We start from the raw sequence: 18,120 nt of genomic DNA on the forward strand, positions 1-18,120 counted from the left end.
CTGACGATTCTGTCTCGCGTGGGTTTTTCCAGTAGTGTTGTATTTTAACAGTGGAACAACGGTATAGACACGTTTGCTGATGGAGATTCGGCCGATATCCGTCTTGTGTATGGATTCGCTGAATGCAATGGCACATCGACGGCAACTACGTCACAGTAGTTTTGCGTCTGTCTAAGGGCACATTACTCTGTTTTTTTTTTTTTTAATACGTTTTGACGACTGTATATTAAGTGCTGTTTTGAAGGTATTGTTTTGAACGTAAATACATTATAATTCTGTAAAGGACTATCGGAAGTCACCGGCCTCTTATACGACAATACTTCTGAAATGTCCCTGAACATCCTCAGAAACGTTGTCGGCGGCCTTTCTGTTCACCCCATGCAGCGAGTAATTTAAGTCACTTTGTATTGTCTCTCGCGTCATGTGGATAAAAGGACAAAAACCGAATAAATTTTTTCTCGGGTTGAAAACGATGGTATCGGTGACAAATGGCAATCGTTGAGCAATGTCCCACTGCTACTAACGTATTTCTTAGGTTTATTTCCTGCGTATATCCAGATGAGGAAAACAGCGAAGCCAGTATCAAGTCTTCCATCAAATAGCCTAGCTAATGAACAGGAGAACCGTTCTTTCAGTAAATGCGAGAAATGATAACCATTGATGATTTTGCTGTTAGGTCTCGTCGTCACGAAACACTAAAAACCGCGGTTTACTTTTGTCGCACAGTATATGTGCATCTGCTTAATGTTTTGAAAAATCCGTTGTGATCGATTCCAATTATGACTCTATTTTGGATACTGAGCTACAGATCACAATGATATATCAGAATTTCGGAATCAAACAGTAAACACTGGTGAAATGAAGTTCCCTGACTCGTCTGCCTCCTAATCTATATGCAATATGCACTATATACATGGTGTGCTTTATAGGCATCCTGACCCACCTGTTAGTACAAACATCGAGCCGAGTCACCATTCCCTCGCCAAATGCACAACACACAGGAAGGTTCCCCTTCCTCCACCGTTACCACCAACCTTTATAGAAATAAAAACGCCAAAAAGAATAAGAAAATATTCATCATGTGACGATAACGCAATGGTAGGAGCAACTAAAAATCAAAATAAGTAATATACATAAACAGATTTTCCTGTCGCTCCCATAATGCCAGCCCCCTCCTTCCATAGTAACATAAACAGTAACACAACTTTCGTCGATTTCGCTTATCGGAATCACAATTCCTGTCTTCAACACGATGAACATATCACATATACTATTTCTACAGTCGAAAATGTATTCATGAAGTACTTTATTCCCTGCCCTCTAATCGATGATGGGCCAAATTTTTTGTCACAACTACGACATTTAATAAGAGTTGTAACAATGAATTGCATTAGATCGAAGAATGCTTGTTTTATAGCAAAACTAGTATTGTGCTACGTATGAACACTTATGATGAGTATTCTTTGAGTACCACAGCAGTAAAACACGATGTAAGTGGCGCACGACTATGCCTTGTCATAGAGACGGATTCCCATCTTCTGTCATAATTACACAAATTAAAAAGCAACCGTTTGTTTTCAAGCAGTCGTGGCTCTACCGGAATAGCATTTTTAAGTACGATAATTTCATTAGAAATATGGGGAACAGATGAGATATGGATGTTGAAGCAGTTTGATACAAGTTTTGCTGAAGCTGCAATATATTTCGTGGAATCCTAAACGAAATCCAAGGCCGACATGTAAATTAGCAAATGCTTAATAAGAGCAAGACGTGGTGCTTTTTCCGAGACTGACTCCTACACGACTGTGAGTTCAACTTGACTTCATCAATAAATTAATCATTCCAATTCAGCATTGAATATTTTGAGCAATTGTGGGTTTGCTATGGGTAGGCCTCTCTCCCCTCTGACAGAAAATGTCTATTATGAATGACTCTAAGGAGAGGGCACTTGATTCGTTAGAACTTAATCCAAACGTCTTCCGGTAATATGTGGATGATACATTTGTAGTGTGGCCCCACGGTGAACAAGAAGTGTCCCTCTTTTCTGCAGTATCAGAATTTTATATGTGCAGTCCTAAAGCATCGACTGCACACCGACCATCGCAACGCCGCGAAACTGCATCAATAAGGCGCTGATCCACAGAGCCAATTGAAAGAGCGGGCAGCGCCACGCCTCCAGGAAGACAGAGATCAGCGCCCCCTGTCGACTCTGACTTAACCAGTCGCCCATCGCTGGTCGAGGCCCCGTTCGGTCCCAGACTTCGAGAGGGTCGGTACAGAGAATAGGAAGACGATACTTGCGTTCTGCGAGTAATAGTAGAGAGCAAATGTAATTACATGTAGGAAGCACAGGAAGCCACTTCATAATGAGAACTGAGGTTGTTGTCAATAAAATTCTTCTGCGCTGTTGACCGCATTGTCAATACATAAATTTGTCCGACGTTTCGGCCACTATTGGAAGTGCCCTTCCTCAGAACTTTGTGCTGATCTGAGGGCTGAACGAGAGAGACTCTAGATCTTATATCGTAGCGGAGGAAGTGTACGTAATTTGATAGGGTAAATGAGGATAGGAGGAGTGGTGTTTGGCGTTCTCTATTGGTCTTTGTGTTACCCCTTGTCACTGGTGGATAAAGACGTGCTTGATTGGTGTTTACGTTATTTTTTGTCATTGGTGGAAACAGGCGAGTGCCGCACGGGATTAGCCGAGCGGTCTGACGTGTTGCTGTTATGGACTGTGCGGCTGATCCTGGCGGAGGTTCGAGTCCTCCCTCGGGCATGGGTGTGTGTGTTTGTCCTTAGGATAATTTAGGTTAAGTAGTGTGTAAGCTTAGGGACTGATGACCTTAGCAGTTAAGTCCCATAGGATTTCACACACATTGGAACATTTGAAACAGGCGAATTGAAAAGGGGTTGTAGCTGGACGTAGAGTTGTTTCCTTACTGCCAGATTCGGGCTGCGGCGTGCCTACGTTCGGTGTACGTACGACCACCACGGTCTCCCGCCGCCTGTGTTGAGTTGCTTTATGCGCTCCGTCCTGCTGTAGCGTTGTCATTGCTGGCGCCCAGGACGCCGGAAGCCTATACTCGTTCTCTCTTTTCATGTTGGCAGATCACTTGGCTATTTCTATTGCCTTTCTAATCTTCCTCCTCAATATAAAAGATTGTTTCGCCAGTACCCGAGCTCCACAGAATATTATCTCCTTAACGGACTCATCCCGATGTACCGCCACTACTGACCTGGTGCGTTGTCCCATACGGATACATCTTTCATGCTCTACAATTCGTGTGCTGATCGGCCGCCCTGTCTTGTCTACATACATCAGTCAGCAACCGATTTCGGAGACTCCTGAAATGTTTAGCTTGTCGACCGCATCTTTCCTTGAACCTATAAGGTATTTTATTTTGTTATTGCTCCGAAACATTGGCTTGATGCCGGCTCGGCGGAGAAATTTGCGCACACGTTCAGTGACCCCTTGTGGTAATAGGGCTATGTTCTGTGCTTCCTCCTGCTCTTTCCTATTGCCGTCATCCGTTGTCGTCATAGTTTTATCTATCATATTCTTCCCGTAACCACTGGCTCCAAAAATGGATCTGAGGTTTTGCAGTTCCGCCTTCAGGTGTTCTCCATCGCTGATCCTGTTGTGTCTGATGTTGAGAGCCTTGCAAAGGAGCTGGAACTCCTACAGTATGTGTTTACAGGTAATGGATATTCTTGACATCATATTAGCGCAGCTTTATGGAAGAAGAATCATGACCATCCACAAGATCAAGAGGAGAAGGAGTGGCTGCATTTGCACGTGTGTCTCCGCGCCGATTTTTTGTATAAAGTTAGCGATATGAACTACCATTCTCTCCTAAATTCTATAAAGTCCTACAAATCATTGAACGCCATTCGGTCCACCTCGCTTTCCGTTTGCGTATCCCGTCCCCCATGAGGATCCTGTATGACATTATCCCCTTCCCACATCTCCTCCTTTTTCTTGAACACATCTGTATCATCTATACCAACCGCCGCCTCGATCCTCCTCACCCCCTGGTGTCTCCATTCCTCTCCATCCCCACCTCCCCCTTTACCGACGCGCGACCATTATGGTCACAGGTTCGAATCCTGCCTCGGGCATGGATGTGTGTGATGTCCTTAGGTTAGGTTAGGTTTAAGTAGTTCTAAGTTCTATGGGATTGATGACCTCAGATTTTAAGTCCCATAGTGCTCAGAGCCATTTGAACCATTTGAACCGCTTTACCAATGTGTGTCCCCCCCCCCTCTCTCTCCATCTCCACACCCTCCACCTTCTCTCCCAAAGGAACTTCCACCATCTACCCATTGCGGATGACGTGCTCCCCCTCAATATTTATCCTTCCTTCCAAGTCTGACCCTACTCTTCCCCTCCTCCCTTGGACTCCCTCTCCTTCCCTTCACTCCGATCGCCGTTTCTTCCTCCTCCCCCCCCCCCCTCCCCCTGTCCTTCTCACTTCTGGTTTCTCAGTTCTTGCGCTCCCTCCCCATCTCCTGCCCCTTGGTGTGCTACCGACTCCACCTCGTCTTCCCCTTCTTGCTCCCTGTCCTCCGTCAACCCCCCTCTCTCTTCCCCTCCCCTCCGGCCCCCCCTCCCTTGGCAGGTCGTTCAAATTTTACTTCAATTACTTTATTGTATTTTGGTGCTCGCCATGCATGTAATATCAGTGCAATGTGTGTTCAGTGTTGTTGTTCCATACTACGAACGCCGTTTGTAATTTCGCTGTTCGTGCCCCCAGAGTTAATGTGCCACATCTTCAGCGAGTGCCACTTAAACTATGCATGGATTTCACGTAAACATGACTCATCCAGCAGCCCCTTTTTTATACATTTTAACTCCAATCGCTTTCCTCTTCTCATGTGTACATTTCATCTTTTGTACCCCTATTTTATATATGTAATGTTCTCCTGTGGTATTTCACGTAATCTTTTAACTGAAGAGCGGCGAATTGTGCCACTGCCAGCCCGCGCCTTCCTCGAGGGGCAACGGAATGAAATTGCAATGAAGGGGAAAAAAACAGCATTCTCAATGGGTCCAGAGCCATTCATTGTGTGCAACACGCTTCCTGGAAAGACGATGCGAGTTGGCCGCCTCACCGAAAAGTTTCACTGCTCGGAACATCCGCAAAACGTTTCATTGGTGGAAAGAGAATTCTTAAACAACAATGGCATTTTTTTAGTCATTATTAAGAGGAACATTCTAGGGCATATAAAGACACTGAAAACTTTCGAAAACATTCGTACAGTCTCTGGAAATAATGGTCACATGCTTCGGATAATAGATCGGCGACTAGCCCAGCATGTTTACTTTATATTTGTGTTTCCATGCCAGAAAGCACTGTGCCAGAGGCACTACAAAAAATAAGATGGTTGATTTGGGGGGAGGGAACAATCAGTGAGGTCATCGGTCTCATCGGTTTGTAAGATTTTTAAATGAAAGTTTCTGGAAGGAGAGCATCACTACACTTGACTGGGATGGCCGCGTTTTCCTGCATTGGTGATGGTACAGCGAAAAGTAACTTTTCTAATAAGTAATTGCTAACGGAGGCACAAAAAATGTTCACAGAACGGTCATGTGCTGCGCTCTTTACACACTGTGGGCTCTGCTTCCAGGGATATACTCTCAGTTCTGCTCTCAGCAGTGGTACTTCAGATTCCGAATCAACTCTCAGTTGGGATACTGCAGTCAGGACGCTTCAGGCTCAGACTTCAGCCAACAGATTTCTGGTAAAGTCCTCGTCCATGGACAATGCAGTAGCTGCTTTCAAACTGGCACACTTAGCAAGCAATCGGCACCACCCACACCCAGTACTTATAGAGGTTTATGAGCAGAACCGGCAGTATACATCACGATCAAGTTAGTAACCCTCCATAATTTCACAATTAGGTTCAACATGGCAACTAGGGCAGGCACAGTTGCATAACAACTTCATATCTATTCTGAAAATGGTAAGTGAACGCTGTCGAGTAGCAGATTATGCTCAGTTAGTTTTTAATATATTAGGAAGGTAAATTTAGCATCACATACTTTCCTATCCTCTGCAAACCAAAGGACATTCCAAATTCGTTTTATTTGTTTCACTGTTAGCGTTTTTCACATCAGGTAGAAGCTTTTATGGAATTATTTGACGATCTGTAAATAAACTAAGTTATTGTTAATACACTCAGGGATTTATTTTACCTCTGAATTTCATTTCATAGTTAGTCATCACTTTGTATAATTCCACTGTGCACAGTTTAATCAGCATGTTTTCTTGGGCAGAGATCTAGGTAGACAACTAGGTAGCATCATTAATCTCTCTTTAACAGAGCGACGTGTTTCAAAGAGTGATAATGAGCTACAGTTCTTAAATTATCATCATAGACGCAAAATAATTTATGGGAAGGTGCTGATTGCTGCAGAAATGTCATTTAATGGCAAGATAATATACAATGCAGAGAAGAAAAGTAAGGCAGTCATTAAAAAGAAAACAGGCAGAGATAAACTAAAGCATAATAAAATAATGGTAATTGAGGGAGCTAAAGTAACAGCCATGAGGAGTGGCCACGCGATTAGAGGCGCCATGTCATAGACTGAACAGCCCCTCCGGCCAGAGGTTCGAGTCCTCCCTTGGGCATTGATGTGCGTGTTGTTCTTAACGTAAGTTAGTTTATGTAGTGTGTAAGTCTAGGGACCGTTGAACTCAGCAGTTTGGTCCCTTAGGATTTCACACACATTTGAACATTTGAAGCTAAAGCAACAAATGATCCACACCACTTAGCAAATTACATAAATGAGCGTTTTTTAAGTATTGCAGAGAAATTACAGCAAAAATTCCCAAAAACTAGTGTAGCACCAACAAATAATTATGCACTCAGCACAGTGATGTTACTACCAACCGCAGAGTATGAAGAACTGTATAAAACAAAAAAAATAAAATCTCTGTTGGTCCATTATGGCCAGTGGACATCGTGTGGTATGCACTTTTCAACTCAATAAACTTTACCAACAGCTGTACACTTGCTTTAAGAATAAAATAAAATATATTAAAGTGTATGGCTGTTGGTAAGGTTTATAGAATTGAAAAGTAAAAAATAAAAAGTTGCTAGAGTTAGATGAAGTGCCAATGTGTGTGCTGAAACAATGCACACAGAGAATACAAGCTCCTTTAACAGACATAACAACTGTATCATTCACATCAAGGAGATTTCCGGAGTATTTAAAACAGGCAAGGGTAAGGTAATGCAGAAGACACAAAACTATCAGCCTATTTCTCTGTTATCACCAATCTCAAAAATAATATACTTAATTATGAAACACAGGTTAATGAATTACTTGAATAAATACAATCTGCTTTATGGATCTGCCTTGCAGGGCAGCCTACATCTCAGGTTCAAAAAACTGTTTTCAAGCCCCCAACATGTAGGCTGCCCTCCATGACAGGCATGTGTGTTGAAGTAGTACTGGCCTGCTTTATAGACCTCTTTTGTAGGGCTTCACATACAGCTGAGCATGGCTGGGATGCATTTGAGATGGGTAGAGGGAAATCTGAACAAAGAGTGTGTGTGTGTGGGAGAGGGAGAGAGAGAGAGAGAGAGAGAGAGAGAGAGAGAGAGAGAGAGAGAGAGAGGTGGGAGAGGATGGACAGATAGATGGAAAGAAGGGGAAGGAGGTAGGGACAGATAGAAAAGGAAAGCTGGAGGAGATAGACAAAGAGAGGGGGAGGGAAAGATGAACTGACAGGGAGAAGGAGGAGGAGAAGGACAGAGAGACTGAAAGGAGGAGACTGATAGAGAGTGGGAGGATGAAGCAGAAAGAATTACAAGGAGAAGGAGGCAACAGACAGCAAAAGTGGTAGAAGGAGTTGCACAGAGGGTGAGGGAGGAGGAAATGGCCAAATGAGGAGGAGGAGATGGACAGAGACAGGAACATGATGAGATATTCCAAGTGAGGGGAAGAAGGAAATTGGTAGAAAATAGTGGAGGTGTAGGAGGAACAGGAGGAATTTGGTAAATGGGATGGGCAGTGGGCAGCTGTAAAAAGGGAAGGAGGGGAAGGACAGGATGGACTGGGAGAGTAGATGGGCAGAGAGAGGGAAGGAGGAGATGGAGAGAAAGAGTGAAGTGAGGGGGGGGGAGTTGGACAAAGACTGATGGGAGGATAAAATAGACTGAGAGAGGAAGCAGGAGGATATGGATAGAGGGGGGGGGGGAGGAAAGGATGGGTAGAAAGAAATGGGAAGAGGAATTGGCCAGAGGGAGGGGGAGAAGGAGGTGGAAAGAGAAAGGGGGATGGGGGGAGACAGAGGTGCATCTCTGAAATTTAATGTTTTATGCAGTAAACAGTATTTGTAAAATACAGGTAACGGACAGAATAGTACTCACAGTCAGAGTTGAAGTCATAGTCGCAGCGCGCCCAGCCTAGCACCGAGCTGAACGAGGCGAACATGTAGAACAGCGTCCACGAGACTACCACCATGTAGATGATGTTGATCACAAGCACTATGACCAGCGCACTGAAGCCCACTCCTTTGGCAGGGAGAAAGAATAACATTTAAATTTGTAACGAACACAATACTGAAACATCTGAATGTCGTAGAACATCCCACTTTGTGGCATTTGGCTATTGGAAAACTAAGACCGTAGTAAATTGTGGTCAAATAAAACCCACCCTTGAAAAACCTATTCCAGATTCATACTTGCAAACTAGACGACATAAGGGAAGAAATATCTCGTGTGGATCGAGGAATTTTAATACCATTCATCAGTCATCACAAAATTGTGAAATTTTTTATCTCTGTTGCACCAAAATGAAGAGGGCAAGTTCCAAAACAGCTTGATTATTGTTGAAAAATGGTTAGAGTTGTTGTGGTACATAAGGAAGTTGGATCAGGTGAACTGATAAGAAATGAAGAGGTTTTGCGCAGAATCGGCGAGGAGAGTAACATGTGGAAACACTGACAAGAAGAAAGGGTAGGATGATAGAACGTCTGTTACGATATCAGGGAATAACTTCCGCGGCCCTTGAGGAAGCTATAGACGGAAAAAATTGCAGGGGAAGACAGAGATTGAAATATATCCTACAAATAATTTAATACGTCTGATGCAAATGCTTTTCTGAGATGAAGAGGTTAGCCCAGGAGAGGAAGTCGAGGATGGTCGCATCAAACCAATCATAAGACTGACGGCATATTCTGCCCAACTTTGGAATTTCGTTATTACTAAAACTCAACGACTCCTGCACGGGACATATTTTAGAAATTTTATTGTGCATGTACATCAAGCCTCGTACTTCTTCCATCGAAACTGTCTGTTTTCAATTTTTTTAAATATTCTGTGTGTTCAATATCACTATCATTTTTCCTATTCCCTTTACTTATGACCTAAAACCCTCCTTTTCTCAGATAGCATTTAGCTTCCTTGTGATGGCACTGACTTACGTGACCGAAGTCTTCTAAAGATCGTACGTATAGAACTCGGATCGAAAAGGTAGAATTATTTGTGAAAGTGACGTCAATGTGCACAATTTGACCGTGACTGATGGTCCAGTGTGACAGTACATCTTCAGTGCAAATACAGTTCGTGTTACTGGTGGATTGTGTTGTACGTTGGTGAGCTAGCCTATGGCAATCGAAGCTCAACAGCCAGATTCTAAATGACAGCGCTTTCTCTGCTCTCTGCTCTCTCTCGCGTGTTTACATGGCTCTACCGCTACACAAGGGAAAATGAAAGTTTTTCTGTATTTATTCTAGCCAAGGCAGTTTAGATATGAACGTACTCATGGCTGGTTTTATGAGTAAATTGTTGGCTGAAGTGGACATGCAAGCATCGACGTCACTGTTCCGTTTACTTGTTGGTGCATATCTTAAAGAACAAGTTTAGCCAGGACCCAACTTTCTTACACAGTGTATTGGCAAATTTACCAGTGAATGGCCGGTTACACTTACTGACAGTAACATTGGCACTGCCATTTACCCAATACCGTGTACAGCCTCATTCATGAGATGAAATAGATTTTTCTGTATGGTATCACCGGAAACAGTGAAGCTGGTGTACATCATGTCAATGAGTGAAACTGGCTATACTGCTGCGTGATTCCTACCAGCGTGATTCGACTCAAGTATAAAATTCATACGAACTCAATTCCTAATCGTCTCCCCGTTTACGGGTTTTTATATGTGCTTGTTGTTGTTGTGGTCATCAGTCCTGAGACTGGTTTGATGCAGCTCTCCATGCTACTCTATCCTGTGCAAGCTTCTTCATCTCCCAGTATCTACTGCAACCTACATCCTTCTGAATCTGCTTAGTGTATTCATCTCTTGGTCTCCCTCTACGATTTTTACCCTCCACACTGCCCTCCAATGCTAAATTTGTGATCCCTTGATGCCTCAAAACATGTCTTAACAACCGATCCCTTCTTCTAGTCAAGTTGTCCCACAAACTTCTCTTCTCCCCAATCCTATTCAATACCACCTCATTAGTTACGTGATCTACCCACCTTATCTTCAGCATTCTTCTGTAGCACCACATTTCGAAAGCTTCTATTCTCTTCTTGTCCAAACTAGTTATCGTCCATGTTTCACTTCCATACATGGCTATACTCCATACAAATACTTTCAGAAACGACTTCCTGACACTTAAATCTATACCCGATGTTAACAAATTCCTCTTCTTGAGAAACGCTTTCCTTGCCATTGCCAGTCTACATTTTATATCCTCTCTACTTCGACCATCATCGGTTATTTTACTCCCTAAATAGCAAAACTCCTTTGTCTCATTTCCTAATCTAATTCCCTCAGCATCACCCGACTTAATTTGACTACATTCCATTATCCTCGTTTTGCTTTTGTTGATGTTCATCTTATATCCTCCTTTCAAGACACTGTCCATTCCGTTCAACTGCTCTTCCAAGTCCTTTGCTGACTCTGACAGAATTACAATGTCATCGGCAAACCTCAAAGTTTTTACTTCGTCTCCATGAATTTTAATACCTACTCCGAATTTTTCTTTTGTTTCCTTTACTGCTTGCTCAATATACAGATTGAATAACATCGGCGAGGCTACAACCCTGTCTTACTCCTTTCCCAACAACTGCTTCCCTTTCATGTCCCTCGACTCTTATAACTGCCATCTGGTTTCTGTACAAACTGTAAATAGCCTTTCGCTCCCTGTATTTTACTCCTGCCACCTTCAGAATTTGAAAGAGAGTATTCCAGTTAACATTGTCAAAAGCTTTCTCTAAGTCTACAAATGCTAGAAATGTAGGTTTGCCTTTTCTTAATCTTTCTTCTAAGATAAGTCGTAAGGTCAGTATTGCCTCACGTGTTCCAACATTTCTACGGAATCCAAACTGATCTTCTCCGAGGTCGGCTTCTACCAGTTTTTCCATTCGTCTGTAAAGAATTCGCGTTAGTATTTTGCAGCTGTGACTTATTAAACTGATAGTTCGGTAATTTTCACATCTGTCAACACCTGCTTTCTTTGGGATTGGAATTATTATGTTCTTCCTGAAGTCTGAGGGTATTTCGCCTGTCTCATACATCGTGCTCACCAGATGGTAGAGTTTTGTCATGACTGGCTCTCCCGAGGCCATCAGTAGTTCAAATGGAATGTTGTCTACTCCCGGGGCCTTGTTTCGACTCAGGTCTTTCAGTGCTCTGTCAAACTCTTCACGCAGTATCTTATCTCCCATTTCGTCTTCATCTACATCCTCTTCCATTTCCATAATATTGTCCTCAAGTACATCGCCCTTGTATAAACCCTCTATATACTCCTTCCACCTTTCTGCCTTCCCTTCTTTGCTTAAAACTGGGTTTCCATCTGAGCTCTTGATATTCATACAAGTGGTTCTCTTCTCTCCAAAGGTTTCTTCAATTTTCCTGTAGGCAGTATCTATCTTACCCCTAGTGAGACAAGCCTCTACATCCTTACATTTGTCCTCCAGCCATCCCTGCTTAGCCATTTTGCACTTCCTGTCGATATCATTTTTGAGACGTTTGTATTCCTTTTTGCCAGCTTCATTTACTGCATTTTTATATTTTCTCCTTTCGTCAATTAAATTCAATATTTCTTCTGTTACCCAAGGATTTCTACTATCCCTCGTCTTTTTACCTACTTGATCCTCTGCTGCCTTCACTACTTCATCCCTCAGAGCTACCCATTCTTCTTCTACTGTATTTCTTTCCCCCATTCCTGTCAATTGTTCCCTTATGCTCTCCCTGAAACTCTCTACAACCTCTGGTTCTTTCAGTTTATCCAGGTCCCACCTCCTTAAATTCCCACCTTTTTGCAGTTTCTTCAGTTTCAATCTGCAGTCCATAACCAATCGATTGTGGTCAGAATCCACATCTGCCCCAGGAAATGTCTTACAATTTAAAACCTGGTTCCTAAATCTCTGTCTTACCATTATATAATCTATCTGATACCTTTTAGTATCTCCAGGATTCTTCCAGGTATACAACCTTCTTTTATGATTCTTGAACCAAGTGTTGGCTATGATTAAGTTATGCTCTGTGCAAAATTCTACAAGACGGCTTCCTCTTTCATTCCTTCCCCCCAATCCATATTCACCTACTATGTTTCCTTCTCTCCCTTTTCCTACTGACGAATTCCAGTCACCCATGACTATTAAATTTTCGTCTCCCTTCACTACCTGAATAATTTCTTTTATCTCGTCATACATTTCATCTATTTCTTCATCATCTGCGGAGGTAGTTGGCATATAAACTTGTACTACTGTAGTAGGCATGGGCTTTGTGTCTATCTTGGCCACAATAATTCGTTCACTATGCTGTTTGTAGTAGCTAACACGCACTCCTATTTTTTTATTCATTATTAAACCTACTCCTGCATTACCCCTATTTGATTTTGTATTTATTTTTGTATTTATAACCCTGTAATCACCTGACCAAAAGTCTTGTTCCTCCTGCCACCGAACTTCACTAATTCCCACTATATCTAACTTTAACCTATCCATTTCCCTTTTTAAATTTTCTAACCTACCTGCTCGATTAAGGGATCTGACATTCCACGCTCCGATCCGTAGAACGCCAGTTTTCTTTCTCCTGATAACGACGTCCTCCTGAGTAGTCCCCGCCCGGAGATCCGAATGGGGGACTATTTTACCTCCGGAATATTTTACCCAAGAGGACGCCATCATCATTTAATCATACAGTAGAGCTGCATGTCCTCGGGAAAAATTACGGCTGTAGTTTCCCCTTGCTTTCAGCCGTTCGCAGTACCAGCACAGCAAGGCCGTTTTGGTTAATGTTACAAGGCCAGATCAGTCAATCATCCAGACTGTTGCCCCTGCAACTACTGAAAAGGCTGCTGCCCCTCTTCAGGAACCACATGTTTGTCTGGCCTCTCAGCAGATACCCCTCCGTTGTGGTTGCACCTACGGTACGGCCATCTGTATCGCTGAGGCACGCAAGCCTCCCCACCAACGGCAAGGTCCATGGTTCATTGGGGGGTATATGTGCTTACTGACTAGTAAAAGTAACTGGTGAACTGTCCCACAATGCTTTGAGCCATATGCATTAGAATGGTCACCATTGCAGTTCAAATGCCGTTCATATAACAATTACTTCTGGTGCCTGAGAAATACTTTAATATCTTCAGAACGAAATATGAGTTTCGAAATTAAAAAATAGATTATTCTCAATGCTGGTTCGAAAGAAAACTGTTCCAAATTATATATGCATAGATGTTTGTGATAAAACATTTTAGAGTTTGTTACATGTTATACAGATCGTTTGAAAGAGTGTTTTATATAAATTATGTGGACTTAATCAGTTTCCAGGAAAAGTATTTGTGATTAGTGTTAGCGTTAATGAACACATCACCGTTTTATTTCTACTCATGCAACTATACTTAAAAACTAATTCTGTTTTCTTTAATGGCTACAAATTTTTAAATAAAAATTCGTGCATGGAATACATGGAGTTGTCCAGCAGAAATTATTTTTGGGTTAGATTTAAAATTTGCGTTGCTACCTGTCAGACATTTGATGTTACTGGGCAAATGACAAAAAATTTTTGTTAGTGAATACTGAAGTCCGCTCTTAGCCACTAATTGCTTTAATAACTGGTAACAAATGTCACTTTGTCTTTGTTGTTGTTGATATGAATTGTACTTTTCTTCTTGAACTATGATGGATTTACGACTAATTTCATTTGAGAATGTATCTTTTGTGATGATACAGTTTAAATGCTTAATTCCTTGAAGAGATACCTACATGACAACTGCCAGTGAACATCACATATTATTCTTGCTTCTTGCTTTTTGCAATGAATACTTCCTTACTTTCTTTCTAAGTGGTGAGTTGCCCTAGAAAATTATTCGATAAGACATTATTGACTGGAATTTTACGAAATATGTGAGGTATATGAGTTGTTTGTTTGGAATACTAGCAGTTATACCAAGAGCAATAAACAGTAACTCAACCTTACTCTTCGAGAATCACAGCAATATGCTTCTTCCAGTTCAAGTTTTCAACAATATGTGCACACAAAAATGTGGACCATTCTTCCCTCTTTATTGTCTACTACTGATGTGCTACATCAGTTGTTGGTGTGTGTCTGTTTGTTGTTCAGAACTGAATATGTGTATTTTATGAAAATTAATAATTCTTTCAGAAATGTCATTAATAACCTTTTCTGTTGTTTTCTCTCCAATGTCATTTATTATAACCCTAGTACTTCAGCAAAAAGTAGCAGTTCAGCTTGATGAATGTTAAGTGAAAGGTCATTCACACACATAAGTAATAGGAGTGAACCAAAAACTGAACTTCGTTGGACTCACTTCAGGATTTCTACACAGTCCCTAAAATTTTCTTTTATTCCAACATTGTTTGGATTATTGAAAATAACGTTATACATATTTTTTTAAGTATTCTTTCAAACCAGCTGGGAGTACAACCACAGCAAAACATGATCTATGCAATTAAACGCATTGAAAAGATACAAAGAAATGCCAACCAGAGATATTTTATTCCTTAAGGCTGATAATATTTGACGAGGGAATATATGAATAGCATTATCAGTTGAGCAACCCTTCTGGAACCTAAATTATGATGTGCTATATAAACTGTTCCTACGTAAATTTGAGACTATTCAGGAGGTATTATAGAATATTTTGGAAATATGCACTAGCAGGGAAACTGGGCAGCAATTACTTAAGTCTCTCTTGTCACCTTTCTTATAAACATGTCCAACAATTGCATGTTTCAGTCTCTCTGACATTTCTTATAAAGTTAGAACAAGTTTCCGGGATTCTGTTTGAAATTCCAAATACCATATGAGATTTTTTCCAGTTTTTATAATTTTGTTAAGTTCAGTGAATTATATTGATACTACTTAAAGTAAGATACTGCTTAAAGTTTTGTGGAAAGGAATTTTTATTATATCCTCTTGCTTCTATAACTGGACCATTTTATCTTATTTTTGCTGTTACATTTAGAAAATCATTGTTAAAAGTACTTGCAGCTTATGAACTAACAATCACAACATTATCATTTAGTTTAGTTGTTGTGGTATTATGTATACTGAACTGTCATGTCTCCCATTTCACAATATCCCATATAGTTTCAATCTCATTATCTGCATTTTAACTTCTGTTAGGACTTGCATATTTCTGGACATTTTAATAAATATTACTGTATTTTTTTGTAGAATGCAATCAATGTTGCATCTTGACTTATTCTGGCACATATATAGATTTCCTTTTTCCTCTTACAAGAGATATTAATCTCTTTAGTTATCCATGGCTTAAAGATTTTTATAACCGATTCTTTGGATAACTTTTTAGAAAACCCACTTTCTAATATTTACAGTATTTACTATGGAACATACTGCATTTCTCATTAGTTTATCTTCATAAATATAGCTCACATCATACCACCTATTTTAACTTATTTTTAAAACACTCTATTCTGTTGACATTAATAAGCCTCATTGCTCTGTAGGAATAAGCTTCAGAGCTATAAAGAGTTACATTAATTCCATTAATTGTGTATTATGACCAGGTAGTCCATTAACAATTTTGTACACAGTAATTGTTTCAGCCTGAGCACTTTCTATAAAAATGTTGTCAGTTAAGGTCGTTTTATGTTTCTGCATGGTACTTGGAATAATTACCACTGAAATCAGATTGAAACAGCCTATTGATGAATCTATCTCATTTTTACAGTCGGAATCCTTTAAGAAATCTACATTGAAATCTCCGCAAACCACTAATTGTTTTTTCTTGTGTGCCATGTAGCTCAATAAGGAGTCCAGACACATTATAAACAGCTGAAAGTTTTCTAGAGGGTATCTGTAGACTTTTACAATTAAAAGAGAAATATCTTGCGATAACAACTGACACACATATGACTGTAGGATCTAATCCATACAATAACAATATGTTTCAATATTTCTGGATTTGTGTCCAATTTTTACATATGCTGTAACTCCACCTCCTGCCATGTTGATTCTACATGAAAACGATACTGTTCTGTAATCCCTTATATTTAACTTCTATAACACTGTAGTTACATAATTTATCTTAATTACTTTTTAATTTCATTGTATACTCCAGAATATAACAAAGTAGCTATGACTAATATGCAGCAAAACTTTCTCTAAAATGTACGGAAGTAATAGCCAGATATGAACTGACAGCAAATAGTAGGTTCATTTCAACTTCAGTATATTGTTATTATGAGTATATGTGACCAATTCTGAATGCTTGAGATAAACAATATGTTTTATTAATATTTTATATTTATGAATACATGGGCTAACAATTTTAATATATTTTACGAAATTCGTAACTGTGCTGTCTGTGATAATGTTATTTATTCTGCTACTGGTTCGGTCTTAACCATCATCAACGGCATAAAAATTATCGCAGATGTAGCACATGTTGTAAATGCTTTGACATAACCATAATTAACCATAATTGCCATTAAAAATGAAAACTTCTAGCAAAATTACAATATGACAGCTCATTGACATTGCTTTTTGTCAGTGGACCATCACATTGTAATCTTGCTACAATTTTTCATAAAAATGTTAAGGTCCTTTTATGTTCCAATGGGCAGTTATGGTTTTAAATAGTAATGTATGTCAAAGAACGTGTGGCATGTGATACTTCTGCGATAATTTTCTGCTGTTGATGATGGTTCAAGACCGAAACTGGTAGCAGAATAAATAACTTTATCATAGACAGCACAGTGTTATGCATTTTATAAAATGCGAACATGCTGTTGACCAGAGCCTAAGCATGATGTTCAGTTTTAATATAATTTTTTGTGTTGCTTCTGACACTAAGTCTTACCTTGGAAGATGGGTGCCATCCGAGCAAAGACAACAGTAGCCCCTTGCTGACTGTACTGCCCAAGGACCATCTCCATAAAGAAGATAGGTACACCCATCACCATTAACATGATGATGTAAGGGATAAGGAAGGCGCCTGCAAAGAAATTCAGATAAATATGCAACTATGCAGCTACGATAAGGACAAGTGATCCCCAGCAGTGACCACTTGAACAATGACCATCAACAGCCTCAAACTGTTTCCTGGATATATACATTAGTACAATTAATACAGTTAAAAGAGGTCATAAAGGCACACTCGTTTTGCAGAGATATGGCACATGAACAAACGACTTAACCAGTATTTTAAAAAAATCTGCTGGTATCCCTGTCTACAGAGGTACGCAGAATGAATCTGTACATGACGTACATTTCATGCACTAACATTCTTCGAATTTTTTATTTTAGGCTGAGCCAGTGAATTTAAAAAAAGCAGAGTCAATCTTCCAAGCTCTGTAATGCTTAATGACTACAACAGCGGAAAGCAATACAATGGAGGACGAATGGGTTGCTTCGAGGGATGAAATAGCGAAAGTCATGGAGGATTATACAGACAAAAAGGGAAGGAACAATAAAAATTCTTGTGTAACTCGCGAGATTATGAATTTAACTAATGAAAGCAAGAAATGAAGGGAATATAGACGAATAGACCATAATATTGCAGGAAGTACAAACTGGCTAAGTTGGAATGGCTAGACAATAAATAAGAAGGCTACAGAAGCACGTATGACCAGGAGAAACAAAGATGTCGCTTATAGGAAAACTGAAG

At 40.4% G+C, this 18,120-nt stretch overlaps 1 protein-coding gene across 1 annotated transcript in view; it reads right to left on the reverse strand.

The window, feature by feature from the left end:
* Window positions 1–18,120, reverse strand: part of LOC126188169 (sodium- and chloride-dependent glycine transporter 1-like) — a 248,947-nt gene that overhangs the window by 110,788 nt on the left and 120,039 nt on the right. The window contains exons 3-4 of the mRNA XM_049929727.1: window positions 17,314–17,448; window positions 8,380–8,523 (exon numbers count right to left, since the gene is read on the reverse strand). Coding sequence (XP_049785684.1) covers window positions 8,380–8,523; window positions 17,314–17,448 — 279 coding nt within the window. The remainder of the gene's footprint in view (window positions 1–8,379; window positions 8,524–17,313; window positions 17,449–18,120) is intronic.

The sequence above is a fragment of the Schistocerca cancellata genome, chromosome 1, assembly GCF_023864275.1.
Source record: "Schistocerca cancellata isolate TAMUIC-IGC-003103 chromosome 1, iqSchCanc2.1, whole genome shotgun sequence".
Classification (NCBI taxonomy): Eukaryota; Metazoa; Arthropoda; class Insecta; order Orthoptera; family Acrididae; genus Schistocerca; species Schistocerca cancellata.